Raw genomic sequence first — 15,017 nt, 5'->3', positions numbered from 1 at the left:
GGCTTTCATTTTCCTGTATTTAATAACCTCTATGCAAAATGGAACCAGACAGAGAGTCTTAAATCTGGCCCTAAATTATTATATTTTTTCCCCAACAGGAATCAATTCATTTACAGCTTTCCAGTTTTCCCAGCCTGCAAGAGGATGATAAATCTAGGAAAGATGACTCAGAAAGAGAAAAAGAAAAGGATAAAAACAAAGATAAAACCTCTGAAAAACCCAAGATCAGAATGTTATCAAAAGGTGAATGTGAACATGTTTCCTTAACTTACTGAATTTGGACAGATAAATAGTCACAGAGTACATCCTCGATTTACACACATATTCACCTGCCACCAGACTCTGCATATACTTCTATATGTGTATGCGTGTGTGTGTGTGTGTGTAAAAGATGTGAACTCTATTTCCTTTCTGTTAATGGTGTCATTATTTGTGTATCAAGAAAGGTTATTTTTAGGCTCACTTATTTCTTTGGATTTTCATTTGGGTCTTCTGTTTTCAATGATAAGTTTGTACAAAAGACTGAGTATAAATCTGCTCTTAACTCAGGTTCATTAGTCTGATTAACCTGAGCTGATGTACAGTAATGGTATTCAGTTTTATATCTTAACTTCCATGTTTATCTTAAAAAACAGATAATGAATTAGCAATTCACAGCCAACAAGTGATGTTGTCCCCAAAGCATAGACGTAAATAAGTCAATGTCCTGGGTGGGAATATGTGATTGACGTTGTATCTGCCACAAATGGATTTGGTCTCTGCAACCCACATAACCCACCACATCATGTCTCACCTAAAAAAAATATACATTTCTACTTCAATAAAATTTTTTCCAAGAAAAGAAAAAAGCTATACCTTCTCAAACCCCAAAGCCATAGTCCAGACTTTTCAGATTGTTGCCATACATACAGTGGTACAAAAATCAAACCCAAAAAAATAAAATGAAACAAAGGTTAAAACAAAACTAAGTTATGTTAAAATGAAGAATACCATAATAAATAGCTTTGCAGTAGACTTTTTTTTTTTCAATAACAGAGAAAGAACAAGGCATCTGATCAGCTGAGGAATGATGTCTGCTTGTATTATGCTCTGTAAACATGTATCTGCTTATAATGATTACTTCTGCTACTGAATATCTAAAACCCAAGGTGTGACAGGAGTAAAGAAGTGCAGGTTCCTAAAATGGCTTTAGAAATTAAGCTTTAGCCAGCATCAGAAGATTTGAAAGGCTTGGAAATATTCAGTGCCCTCCTATTGTACTGATGAATATTTAGACGGTCTTATCACAGAACTTTCATTTTTTGCCCTCTCTGTTTTAAGAGAAAAAGGGTTTCCCAGAATCTCAAGCTGTTGAGAGCTCTCTCTGTGGGTTGGTACTACCTGTCACGTGTAGCTCATGGCCTTGCTGATTGACAGCAGGGAATGAACACGTGACATTTCACCCCACCCACCTCCTACCCTACTGTGCCCACAGCCCCTCCTGTGACGGCTGGATCTTTCCACACTCAGGATCTACTGGGTTTCTCCATCTCAAATCTGGTTTTCATTCTAGTGTTATACTGCTGATTTGCTAGTTTTGAAACCTGTACCTTCACGCCAATAGCTTTATCTAAAATATACCCAGCAAGAGGGAAACCTTTCCACCCCTCTTCCTTATCAGCATTCCTGACAAATCCATCCTGCTATTTGTTTCAGATTGCAGCCAAGAATACACGGATTCTACTGGCATAGACTTACATGAGTTTCTGATTAACACATTAAAGAATAATTCCAGGTAAATTATTAAATGAACCTCTTATTTTTAGAAGAGTCCAGTAGAATACTGCAAAGTCATTTGTCCAACACTTCCAAGTACAAAGTTGTAAAATGCAGGCACCTTTTCTAATGTCTTAAACTGTCTCTTATATTTTCTATTTTCTGCTAATAGTTTGCATGTTTATTGTTTACAGATAGTCTTAATTCGTGGGTAGTTACTCAAAGAATAAATTATAGTTCACAAGTTTTGCTTTCCTGGTCACAAAGAGATACTGATTAAGGAAAAAAAGAGAATTAGAATCAATGTTAAAGAAACCAATTATGCCCTACTGACTTATTGGGCTTTGCTTTGCTCTAGTTTCCTATTAATTTAAAATATACAACGTATCTGATGTGTCTTATGGGCTTAATCCCTTACATGTCTTAATTAACATTAAAACTACAGAAGTTTCAATATTACAAAATGCTTAACAAACAAGATGAGAAATAATCTTAAGTAGGATGAAATCACATGTATATGGACTGCATATTCCAGAGAAGAGCTAGATTAAAGATTTATAGTCACATGGGTTCAACCAATCTTTTTCAGACATGCAAATGAACTTTTTAGGTCTTTGAGAATGGCAAGTACATCAAACCTTTTCATTTTGACATTTGTTTTTTGCAGGGACAGGATGATACTCTTGAAAATGGAGCAGGAAATTATTGATTTCATTGGTGACAACAAGTATGTTTTATTGCAGTGCTGATTAATTTATATGATGTGTCTTAGTTTGGTATTTGGATTTAATTATTCATTCTGGAAAGATTTAGGGATAGATAAAACATTATTTAATATGTTTGCCAATTTGTTAAATGGAGATGCTATTAGGATTAGAAGCTATATATTGATGGGAATTGTTGCTTGGACCATGTGTGTGCCTGCTTGTTAAATTCCTGACAAAATGACTATAAACAGGGGGCTGCTGATTAGCATAGAGTAGCTGTGACAAGAAGCAACCCTTTTCATTTTTATTATAGTTTTTTAATGGGCTCCAGCTGGCTGCAGTCAGTTATGCCTGGTCATAATTGTGCTGCTTTCAGTGTAAACCGTGTAATGACACATCTCCAGATAGGCATCTGCAGTCACATACTATGTCATATCATTTGTCCCGTGCCTGGCTCTGTTGATAAGGTATCATGAACTAAAATAGAATACTTTCCAACAGACATTAAGTTCTCTTTGCTAAGAGAAATGTGCAACTATGAAACAGAGATGCTTATTGTAGCTTAATCGATAAATCCATAGTAAGTGGAAAATTGTCTGGAAATGAGGACATGAAGTGATGCCAGAGATGAACTAAGCTTAGTGGTTTGGATGAAATAGGAATGGTTTTACATGTGTACCTATAGAATGCCCTACAGGCCCAAAACGCAAGTGCTGATTCCACTGTTTCTTATATTCCTTTTCAGTAATCATTATAAAAAGTTCCCTCAGATGTCATCCTATCAGAGGATGCTTGTTCATCGAGTGGCAGCTTACTTTGGGTTGGATCACAATGTGGATCAAACAGGGAAATCTGTTATCATCAACAAGACCAGCAACACAAGAATGTAAGCCCATTGCTGTATTTATTTAGCATTTTCTTTTTCTCTTATGGATTCATTTATAAGAGCATGTTATAAAATTCAAAATACATGGCATTTAAAATGTGCAGTGTTATTTATCTCTTGCACTTATCAGCGGTATGTGGCATTTATCTGTAAAAGATTATCTGAGGACCAGGAAAGTTTATAAAATTTAGACAGTAAAGTGGGTTTATTCTTGGATCTTTTACACAGCTCCTGAAACATAATTTTCTTTCTTTCATCAATACTCCATGTGATTACAAAGAAAAGCATAGAACATTTTATGTCAAAGTATAACTCAAGTAAAAAAACAGGCATTTTAAAACAGCAAGGACATATACAGGATAATTGTCCTTTTCTTTCTTTTTCTGGTCCATAGACATCTGTCTTACTGTGGTTTCTAGATTAACAAAGAGCTTTGCCCCCCAGAGACAGAAATCCTGTGCCTAAAGTCACCATTCTTTTACTTAATAGCTGTGTGACTTGAAATAAGTCAGTTAAAATCTGCCATCTCGTTTTTTTTTTTTTTCACCTGTAAAAGGAGAATTTTGAGCTGAATAGCTCAGTTCTAGCTCTAAAAGGAAGATGTTTATTTGCTTTTCCTCCTTAAAATAATCATTTGCTTCTATCTTAATATCTCTTCACGGTCCCATTGAGTCCCCAAAAGTGTAGGATGAGTAGTCATTTGCTTTGGAAATTTGCACTTGGATCTCTTAAAAGCATGTGTGTTTTGAGCACAGTGCAAGCCCCTTTTATAGCAGATACGTGTTAACTTGAAAAATGGTCCCTATGCAAAGCATTCGCTTAAAACACTTGTGCCTTGTAATTTCTTTTTTTCACAGTGTGCTTAGTAAATTGTGTAAATTGCATGGTTTTTAGGAATGCTGTGTTAGTGAAGGGAGCTTTTGTGTCAAGCAGAGCAGCGTGTTTTAGACACTCCATTTTCTGCTCCCCAGAGGCTGGACAAGTAGGGCTAGAGATGAGGCTCTTTCTCTACTCAAGGTTCAGTCTGTGTTCCGCAGAACAAGAGTGAAGGTCACAGTGGAGAGAACACAAACAGAGATCTGGGACGGAGCTGGGCTATTATCTCAGGGACACCAAGCACTTCGCTTCTCTTGGCTTCCAACTACTTATTTATCTGCAGGAGAGTTTAAAGTGGATGATATTTAAGGGTCCTCGAAGCTTCAGAATTATTGGGTCCTATGGTTGCATTCTACTGTGCTGGCAAAATACATTTTTAAATTTATCAGTGTTCCACTTTATCTGATTGTTAGCACATGTACCTCCCATTTTCAATTGTCATAAGAATGAAAGTCACTGTCCTTTCATCCTTTATATGTCCCCTCTGCATCAAGCATCCCTCATTGTTGCTGTTGTGGATTTTCATTCTCTATCCTGGTTTCACTTATGACTTTCACATACCATAAGTGCAGGGACACACTGATTGTGAAATAGGCCAGCAGTGGACAATCTTTTTTTTTCCATTTGTTTTTCTCTTCTTTTTCTATTTAGGCCATAACAGACATGGAAAAGCTCAATGATCAAGTATATTGTTTGATACAGGTTCAGCTAGTAGAGATAGTGCATTTATTTTTAATTCATGTCACTTTTGCAATCCCATGGTTACAATATTAGCACACGTGTTTGAGACCTGTTTCTGGGTAGAGTAGTTTTTGAGAAAATTAAGCCCCATGTGAAGACTTTCCGTGAGCTTTGAGTGATGGTTCTAAACTTGCTATGCCAGTACAGTAGCCCCTAACTACATATAGCTATGTATGTTTTGTTTTAAATCAATTAAATTTAAATAAAATTTAAGCTTCAAAATTCAGTTCCTTGGTCAGGCTAGCCACATTTCAAGTGCTCCTATGAGACAGAACATATATAGCATATTGCCATTGTTTCAGAAAGTTCTGTTGAGTAGCTCTTGTCTGAACCTGTGTTATTCTTGCAAGTTTCCAACTATGACTGGAGGATATAATTTATCCCTTAAAACTTTTATTTTCTGGCTAATGGGTATCATATTATCATGTTATTGGACTTCTTCACTTCTGGGAGAACACTAGGCTGTTTGTGTGTGTGTGTGTGTTTTCTAATGGCCAATTTGAAATAGACGCCTCATGTCTATGCCTTCAGGGGGAGCTAAGAGAGTACATGCCTAGAACACTTCAGGTATAGTTGCTGTGATGCAAGGCCTGGACTGGCTCTTCCTCGTGCCTGTTCTTGTACACACCTTCTAGTCTCGCTTGAGTCAGGCCTTGCCTAAACAGAAAGACAAATGACTGTACATCATGGACTTTTAAGGTATTTCCTGAAGGGTCGAGCTTACTAATGTTCAATCCAGAGCTGTCAAGTCGTGCTGTTCTCTTCTGGCCATCTTTCTGAGGATCCTCTATTTGAGTGGCTGTTGTTTGGGGATGAGGGGGAGGGAGTGCTGATATCTTTCAGGACAAGAGAAGTGGATGAGTTAAATGTCATTTTTCAGATAGTAATAAGTCACATCCCCAGAATATGAATCACTGTTGGCAGCTTTAGCAGAGGAGAAATGTTGTTCTGTAGAAAGATGTATGTTTAAAAGTATTTTAAAAGTTTGTTACCATGTTCTTTTGGATTTGAAGTTTAAACTGGAATATTCCTTTCAGAACATTTTAAGTCTTGGGTGTCTTTATTTGCTTTGGTTCTCTGAAACTTTCGAGAGTCGCACTCTCAGGGCAATTGGCACGTGTTGGTTGTGGGGACCACAGTAACAGATGGATTATAATAGATGCCTTATTGGATGGAGATGTTTTTTCCATTTATATGAAGGAGGGAAGCAGAGGTGGAAATTCCTCAGATGACTCCTCATGGGTTTTGTGTTTGGGGAATACCCTTTCAGGGTGGGGGGCGGTCTGATGCTACTTTAGTGCAAATACATGAAAGTGCATTTTTTAAATGGCACCATAGCTTGGGAGAAATGCAGAAAAATGCAGATGGAGAGCACAAAAGCGAACTAAAGGACTGACAGAGAGAAAGCATGTTTTAATATAATTTTTAACTTTTCTTCCTCAATGACACTGATCCTCTGACATCGATACCTATCAGCAACAAAATGGCTGGCGTTTATTTCCTGGAATCCTTGTTTCCTAGGTTATAAATAGTTCAAGTGATTATACAATGTAACTTGAGAATATTAAGTTTTCTCAGAGATAGAATAGTTTCATATGAAGTTCAAAACATTTACTCATGACAATGTACTGTGAGGATTACATACGTGTGTAAATGTAGTTTACTCACATCTAGTATTTCTAAGATCCTGAGGTAAAACATATCTGTCCTTTATGATGGAAAAAAAATTTGTCCAAGGACTGACTTTTCAGTTACATGTGATATAAGAGCATTACCTACTAATTATTCATTGCACTGGATAATCTTATTGCATATATATTATTTCATTTCATCCTGAAAACATATTTACAACCTAAGTAATTAGAGTCTTATTTTACAGAAGCAGAAAATGAGGCACGCACTGAAGTTCAAATCTGGACTCACAGAGAGGCAATGATTAGCATGGCTGGGATCCAAGTTAGTTTGTTAAATATCAAGAACAATTTTCTTAAATAATCTGTCTTAGAGCAAAAACACCCAGAACATCTTGAGCAAAATCCTCAACAAGATTCCCCAGATTGGTTGGGAATTCTGCCTCTTTAAGTCTTTTGCTGTCTGATAAGAAATAATGAATGGGCCTGCGGGGAAGGGGAGATATTTTGGAAGATGAACCCAGTAGTATCAGTAAATAACATATACTTCCCACAATTTGATAGTTCTTGCTACATCCTCTGTGTTTATCACTATTACAAGGTATGATATTTGGTAGGGGGATGATATCAATTCAATTTCAACCTTGCTTTACTCCAATCATTTCCCTCCTTAAAAATGAAAAAGCTACACTTATCAATAATGTCAGTGTAGGAGGTAAACCTGCCTATTGTATTATTACAAAATTACCGCAACAATCAACCCAATTGTCCAAATCCAGGGTTTCATGCCAGAGCCACAAGAGCATGGGATGAGGCTGACAGATGCAGTAGTCCAGAGAGAGTAGGAAATGAGAGCCATGCTCATGTGGGAGACATTCCAGGAAAGTGCCTTCCTTTGAGCAAACCTGGGTACTTTAGAGAATTGACAAGGAAGTCACCCGACCCTCATAGCACAGTGGCCTTGGTGGTTCTCTGAGCTAGCCAGGTTAAGAGTAGGTGAGTATATGTAACCTGAAGCCTCCCAGCACACTGATTGGTCCACAGATTGGGTCTGAATAGCTGAGGGAGCCTCTCATTAGAATTTACTGCCTTTTGTTGAAATGAAGAATGGTGGTTTTGAGCTGAGACTCACCCTGTCATATTCTGTCCCTTTCGTTTATCCCTCTTTCCCCCCATATGTTGCCAGAAATAAGTTTCACTTTCTAGCACTTAATTTTTTTTTTTTTTCCTGTTGGGATTCTTTGTTAACTGTCAGATCGAGTGGTAGCATCAAATGAGCCCCTTGGGAATTCAGGTAGGAATGTTAGGGCCTCTGTTATTTTAGTACTACACATGATATTTAAAACGTACTTACTCTCTATACTGTTGTTTTTGTTTGTTTTTAGTATTGAGGTTAAAAATATGAACAATGATTTTATTGAAAAATATTTAAGTGCTATAAATATATGAGTCTATTTTTATATGAGAAACTACCCTTTGCTTTGTTTGCCTTTCTGATCTATACTTTGTCATTTGCTTATTCTTTTAAGTGTTTAGCCCAAAGCATCCCATTGTTCTCTTATTAGATGATTTTCCTCACCTCTGTCTGCCTTCCTCCATCTTAGAGAAAGGACATAAGCTCAGATTCTATCATTTGGAGGCTTGAAACTATCTCCTTGCATTAGTGTTTTCCAAAGGGCCAAGATCAGTCATAGGCAAAGAGAGTCCCATGAGTATCTGAATGTTTTTGCATATGTCAGAGTAACTGTTTAACTAGTCCCAGATAATTGTCATGTTAAAAGGTTGTCATCTCTTGAATTTTTTTCTTTTGACTTGGCACCCGCCCACTGTCATTGCCTCAAATCCCCTACTTCCAGAGTGCAGAGCAAAGAAGGAAATGGCACCTCCACTGGAGGAGAGAGGTCCCTGCTCCAGAAACCATGAAATATGAGTAGTGACCCAAAGGCAGAGATAGGCCTACATCTTAAGTGAGCACAAGGCCTGAATTCCGGAGACACGTGGACCTGTCCCATCACCTGCAGTGATGACCATAGTTTGCTTGTTCATTTTTTTCAGAAACGATAATTACCTGGGCTAGCTATTTGGTAAATCACAAGAGCCATGAACTTGTTCAAGTTACAAATAAAGCTTCTCTTTGGTGAAGCAGCTGAGCCCAGTTGACTTTGTTAAGAATCCCTGAAGTGCAGAATATGTCTGACTAAAGAGGGAGGACTGTGGAACCTTCCACCTGCCCAGCAGCAGACACAGAGAGGAGATGTCAGAACAGCAACAGATGTCTGTTCTGCTCACTTTCCTGAAGAGGCTATTTCAGATGGAAATCCTTGATTTTTTTTTTTAATTTTTATTTTATTTTATTTATGATAGGCACACAGTGAGAGAGAGAGAGAGAGAGGCAGAGACACAGGCAGAGGGAGAAGCAGGCTCCATGCACCGGGAGCCCGACGTGGGATTCGATCCCGGGTCTCCGAGATCGCGCCCTGGGCCAAAGGCAGGCGCTAAACCACTGCGCCACCCAGGGATCCCGGAATCCTTGATTTTTGATCCTTAGCATTTCATTCCCTGCAGGTGATCCAGGGCTTATACCAAAACAAACTAAGTAAAACCCCAAGTTTTCCCTCCCCTACATGTGTTCTTTTTTTTTTTTTTTTTTTTTTTTGGTCGGGCATGTGAATGGCACTGTCAGTAACCAAGTAGCATCCGGATACTGCTGCTTAAAAATCCTCGGAAGATCAGACCTCAATTTAATCAAGTGGCTCTTGTAAATCTGTGAGTGGTTGGTTGGCATCTTGTTATTTTAAATTTTGATAAATTTACTCTGCACTTTTTATGGGACTAGCCCTGAAAAGCATCTGACTTGAAGCCAAAGATCAGAAACCTAAGAATCACACTGATCTCAGGAAAGCGATGAAGCTTTATTTACTGAACTGATAACCTAGTCCTTTAATCAATACCGAAGCTCAAAGTAAGACCAATTTGTTAACATCATATCATTTCTCTCAACTATTATATTTTCTCACATTATTATTCTCAAATACCTCAGAGAATGAATCCTGTAGATAGGTAAGTCTCATATCGTGAGGAGAGAAAATAAGTTTATTGCGTTCCTTTCCCCACTTAAAATTATTTATGAGGCTTGGAATGTTGCATGAATGATTTACCCCTTGATTTTGGAAATGAAATATGCATGCTCCTTCTACAACAGAATCTTTAATATAACTTTTTTGTTAAGAGAGCTTTTCCACAGAGTGATGATGTTAAATAAATAAATAAATATTTATTTAGTTCACAACATTCGAGGCAGATGAAGACCATTTTACAGGAGCAAAAACTGAGATTTGTGTTTTGATCTTACTTACTCAATCCATAGAAGATCTAAGACTGAAATCTGCTGTTCCTGCCTCAGCCATGACCCTTCTCCTAAGTTCAGGGAAACAAGAACTAATGTGAATAGAAGCAATACTCTGAAATGATGAAAACATAAGAAGAAAACCAAACGCTATCCCTTGGTTTCCTTATAAAATCCTAATTTGCATTTCATTATTTTTTAAAGTTTTTATTTATTCATAAGAGATACAGAGAGAGAGGCAGAGACACAGGCAGAGGGAGAAGCAGGCTCTCCTCCAGCAGGGAGCCCATTGCGGGACTCGATCCCAGGAACCCAGGATCATGACCTGAGCCAGAAGCAGATGCTCAACCACTGAGCCACCCAGGTGCCCCACATTTCATTATGTTTAAAGTTGAACAGAAAACTCAGTGAAACAACAGTAATACTAAAATGGATGTTAAAACTATGGTGCCAACAAAACTCCAGAACCACAGAACACACTTGATAGAAAACTGTCCTCGCATATGTAGAAGTAAAACAAAACCCAATTCCATGTTCCTAGACTGTGCCAAGTGAAAAGTGTTTCTCCGATGTTCAGCGTCATGCTTTGAACAAAAGAAATATAGGCTATATAACATGCCCATCTTCTGTTTGTAGTTTATTTAAGGAACCAAGATAATTTTGATCAGGCTTGTGTGTGTTTGCATGCCTGCATGCTTGTGTGTGTGCATAAATATATGATCTGTGTCATACAGTTTGGGAAAGTTGGAGAGGTGTTCACTGTACATATATATATACAAACAATATTATCCCAAATGTGCAAGAGTTTTATCTTCCACCTGCACTTTGCTTGCTGTAGGCCACAGAATTATACCCAGTTCCAGAGCTCTCCCTTTCTTGCTTCTGGATCTACCTTTAGGGTTGACAGTCCCATCAGCACTTGTGTCCTGGGGAAAGTTTTTAGGCATACTCACAGATCTGAGTCTGGCTATATATAATGAATAGCTGGTCTTCTTGATGTAGTTCTTGTGTCCTGTTGATGTTAAGATTTCTGATAGTCAAGAGGTCATTAACATATTATCATGACTTTGGGAAAGATAGAATTGGCCATACAGTAGAAAGAGAAGTTGTGGTTTACTGGTCGAAGGTGTTTGGTTTCCAATGAATCTCATATTTAAATGCTAGATTATCAGTACCAATCTTCAAACAATAAATTGGTATCTACCTCGAGAAGTGGATGCGCTTCTGATACATTTTACCCCACAGCTGTCCTCCTTTCACCCTCCTAGCCTTCCTAGATTCCACACTATTCCCAGAGGAGCACAGCCCTTGCTTCCCACTCACCTGCCCTTTAAACCAGGAAAACGAAAAAACAGCATTTCTTCACACATACAAAAAATATTTAGTCGTTCTCTATCAGTTAAAGCACACTGATCACTCTGTACCTTCTCAGCAAGTAAAATACTATATTTGCATATAAGCTTAAATGGAATGTTTTTATACACAGCATTGTAATGTGTAAGCAAAAAGCTTTTCATGCCAAGAAACAATAATCACATTCAGCAGTTTCCAAAGAAAACATTACTTTTAGACAATTGTTACTGCTTCATTTGGAATTCATGACTCAAACCATTATTTGAATATCATAGTACAGATTGGATTTATCCTAATTAAAATTAACACTAATGTAAATGCTGGTTCAATATTCATTGGGGATATGGTACCTTTAGATTTTGACTACTCTGAAAGATACGGACAATGGTAGTGATGGTTTATAACATTTAAGGAGTGCTGTACTAGTGCCTGGCATTGGGCTTGACACTTGCATTATCTTATATCTCATTGATCCTCTCAAATACTTTAAGATAAGAATTATTACCTCCCATTTTTATAACAAAACAACACCTCTGTCTTAAGGAAATCAAGTAAATTGCAAAAAGAACACATTTAGTAAGATGCAGAGCTGAAAAGGCCCAACAATGCATGTTTTGCAAAGATAAACTTTTGTTAGGCCCACTTTCAGCATTTACATGTGAGTTGTTTAAAACTTAGTTTAATTATTAAAAGTACTGCTATGTTAAGTCAGGTATGGTAGTTCACATCCATTTTATATAAAAATATTGGATTATTCAAATGCATTGTGTTTCAAGCTCCATTGAAGGGAATGGAGCTTTGGCCATTGCATATATTAATGCCACTACCTTTTACTGTTCACGTAATAGTGAAATGTAAGGATGGAGGAGAACTTAAAGACAGAAAAGTTCAGTGACAATCTGGCCCTTGAAAAAAATTTTCTCATTTGTGGAAATTCTCAATTTATAGATAAACTTCCAGAAACATGCTTGTTTTGTTAGGTTAAGCATACCCATCTGATTTGTGTGCCACTTTGGTATTGTTGGTGATACCATGCTCGGTATTGTTCAGAAACAGCCAAATTCATAAATATACAGATATGTATCTGTATATTTAGAAGGTTATATGTATATAACCGTCTAGGTCTTAATGCATAAGATTCCTTTCTCTTTTTCAAATTTCATAATTTCTCCCTTTTTTTCTCATCCCTCTTATTTTTTTCTGTATCTTATCTTTTTTCTGTATCATTACTATTTGGATTCTCTCTTTAAAGAGGAAAAAAAAGTCTTGAGATTGAACGCTATCGGTTATTATCATTAGAGTGTCATTAGTAAGTGCATGTCTCTACATATTGATCAACAAGGACATAGCAATAAAAGTGTTTTTGACAAAAATGAAACAACTAAATATTCATTTTAGGTAATAGAATAGTATAGGACATGAAAGAAAATATTCAAAGGATAAGAATATTTTATTTGTCCACAACCCAGTGATTATATACCAACCACTTGTAGGTTGTTGAATTGGTCTCCTATCTTTTTAAACCAATAGCATTTATTATTTGTTGTTATAAAATGCTATTTATTATAATAATCACAAATATATAAAAGGTTAGAAGTAAAAGTTGCCCATTACCTCACATCCAGAGACAACTACTATCATTATTCTTAATAGATATTATACTTGCAGCATAAATGTGATTATAGTATATTCTTTCAGACATCATTTTACTGTTAGTCATTTAGCCTTAGATATCATTTTATATAGCCGCATTTTACATATGGAGATATTTTCAGCTACTACTTAATCAGGCCCCTGGGGATTTCCACTGCTTTGCTGTCTTGAAAAATGAAACTGTGTATGCATGTGTTATCGTTTTCTTTGGCTTCGTTCTTAGAAATGGAATCACTTTGTCAGGGCCGACTGATACTCTCAAGTCTCTTAATGCACCCAGCCTGCTTTTCAGGGTGCTGGCGCCAATAAGAGGAGATGCCTTATGTACCATTGTTGTCTTTGAGTATTCTGCTTAATTTTATCATTGCTGATAGACAGCCTTATGTTAAAGGAGGGCTCAGGTCAGGTCCCATGTTAGCTTGCATGTCTCTGTTTATATGTACAGTACAATTGAGACATAGAAGAATAAAATAAATTTGTCAAAGATAAAATTGAGAATGGGAGTTTGAAAGATGCTAATAAAGGAAACTAAATACTTAGCACTGTATATATGGGTTTTGTAAGATGTAGTCTCATTTAAAAGAGAACAAAAAGGTATAAAATGACAAAATGGTAGTGGAAGCTGCAAAATACTTGAAGAATGTAGGACTTTATTTCTTAAACAAAAGACATCAGCTATAAATATTTTAATTGAAGACTTATAAAAGTACTAAAGGAGCAGTTCTAGACTCCTCTAATATGTTCATCTACTAAAATATTTTTGATAGATGTCTTACACCATCAAAATATTTTATCCTGTTGTGCACAGAAACCTTTCTTTGTTAAGATACTTATGCATATTGATGACTGTCTTTCAGTTATTCGGTATGAAATTCAAAGGCTCCCGTTTGAGCCTGTCCATATTCAGTAGAATTGAATTCTTCATCTGTGTGTATATGAGGGAGACAGGGAATTAGGTTTAACTATTTGGAAGAAAAGTAATAAATTTGGTCTCAAGAACTTGGTAGTGAAAATATTTCCAGATGAAAAAGATTTTAAAAATAATAATGAGTGTTCATTTATTTTAAGCCTCAAAGGGAAGAAACCCTAAAATTGAAACAGACTGATTAGAAGACAGAGTTTGAATGTCTTGCTCAGGGTCTCTCACTCAGCCACATTGCCTCTCTGTTCATGAGCTGTGTCTAATAAGGAACAGTGAAGACTTCATTCTGATTTTTCAGAGGTTTGATTGGAGATACCAAGACACTACTAGAAATGCGAGTACTGTTCACCACACATGAACAATGAGTTTCACAGTAAATACCTACTACAAACTCTGCCTTAAGAAAAAGAAACTACCTTTCATCAAGAAGAAATATTAGGTCCTTTTCCTCTGCTTTTTGATGATGATATAGAGAAAGCTAGAAATAATACACCATGGACTAAAGTCCATCAAAAAAAAAAAAAACTATTAGGCATGTGTTACACATGACTATGAGATATGTATGTAGTCAACTCTAGTTATCATTATTTTAATAAATACCATGACATTTTGCAGCGTGGAGAAGTTTGTCTTAGAGTTACATCCTCATATTGATACACTGAGAGTTATTCATTCCCATTTTAAATAAAGGTCCATAATATATTACTTCAGTTCCATTCATTTTATGGCTAAGAAATAATATTGCTATGATGTTAAATTTGTGGTAAAAAGGATTTTTTAAAAACTCTAATATAATGGTGCATTACCAGTAATTTGTAGTTCAATCACATGCAATACTCAGTTGTATACTTTAGTTTGCATGAGTTTAAACTGCAAATTGCCCTTTAGCTCTAGAATAATAGTTAATTCTTGATAAAAATTAACCTGGAACAATCTTCATAAGTTTTTTTTCCTTTTAACAAACTTCAAATGGTTATTTTCAAAATATTTTTGGAATGTCATGAACAAATTAATAATTTGGACTATGAGCTTCTAAAATCTAAAAAAAATTTAAACAAGGTATTTTTTGAAAAGCTATTGTGGAGAATGCACTTTGCATAGTATGTATCAGAACAAGAAATGCTTTTGCTCCAAATCATGTTCCCAG

General features: G+C 36.4%; 1 protein-coding gene across 29 annotated transcripts in view; it reads left to right on the top strand.

Moving 5' to 3' along the window:
- Positions 1–15,017, top strand: part of ARPP21 (cAMP regulated phosphoprotein 21) — a 155,144-nt gene that overhangs the window by 50,329 nt on the left and 89,798 nt on the right. For all 29 annotated transcript variants that reach the window (XR_013361550.1, XR_013361549.1, XM_077865884.1 and 26 more), the window contains exons 6-9: positions 99–243; positions 1,696–1,774; positions 2,423–2,482; positions 3,208–3,348. Coding sequence is in view for 27 of the 29 variants with exons in the window: in XM_077865884.1 (XP_077722010.1) it covers positions 99–243; positions 1,696–1,774; positions 2,423–2,482; positions 3,208–3,348 (425 nt within the window). In the remaining 2 variants the exon portion in view is untranslated. The remainder of the gene's footprint in view (positions 1–98; positions 244–1,695; positions 1,775–2,422; positions 2,483–3,207; positions 3,349–15,017) is intronic.

Source organism: Canis aureus, chromosome 22 (assembly GCF_053574225.1).
Source record: "Canis aureus isolate CA01 chromosome 22, VMU_Caureus_v.1.0, whole genome shotgun sequence".
Classification (NCBI taxonomy): domain Eukaryota; kingdom Metazoa; phylum Chordata; class Mammalia; order Carnivora; family Canidae; genus Canis; species Canis aureus.
This window is presented reverse-complemented; position numbering and strand designations above follow the sequence as displayed.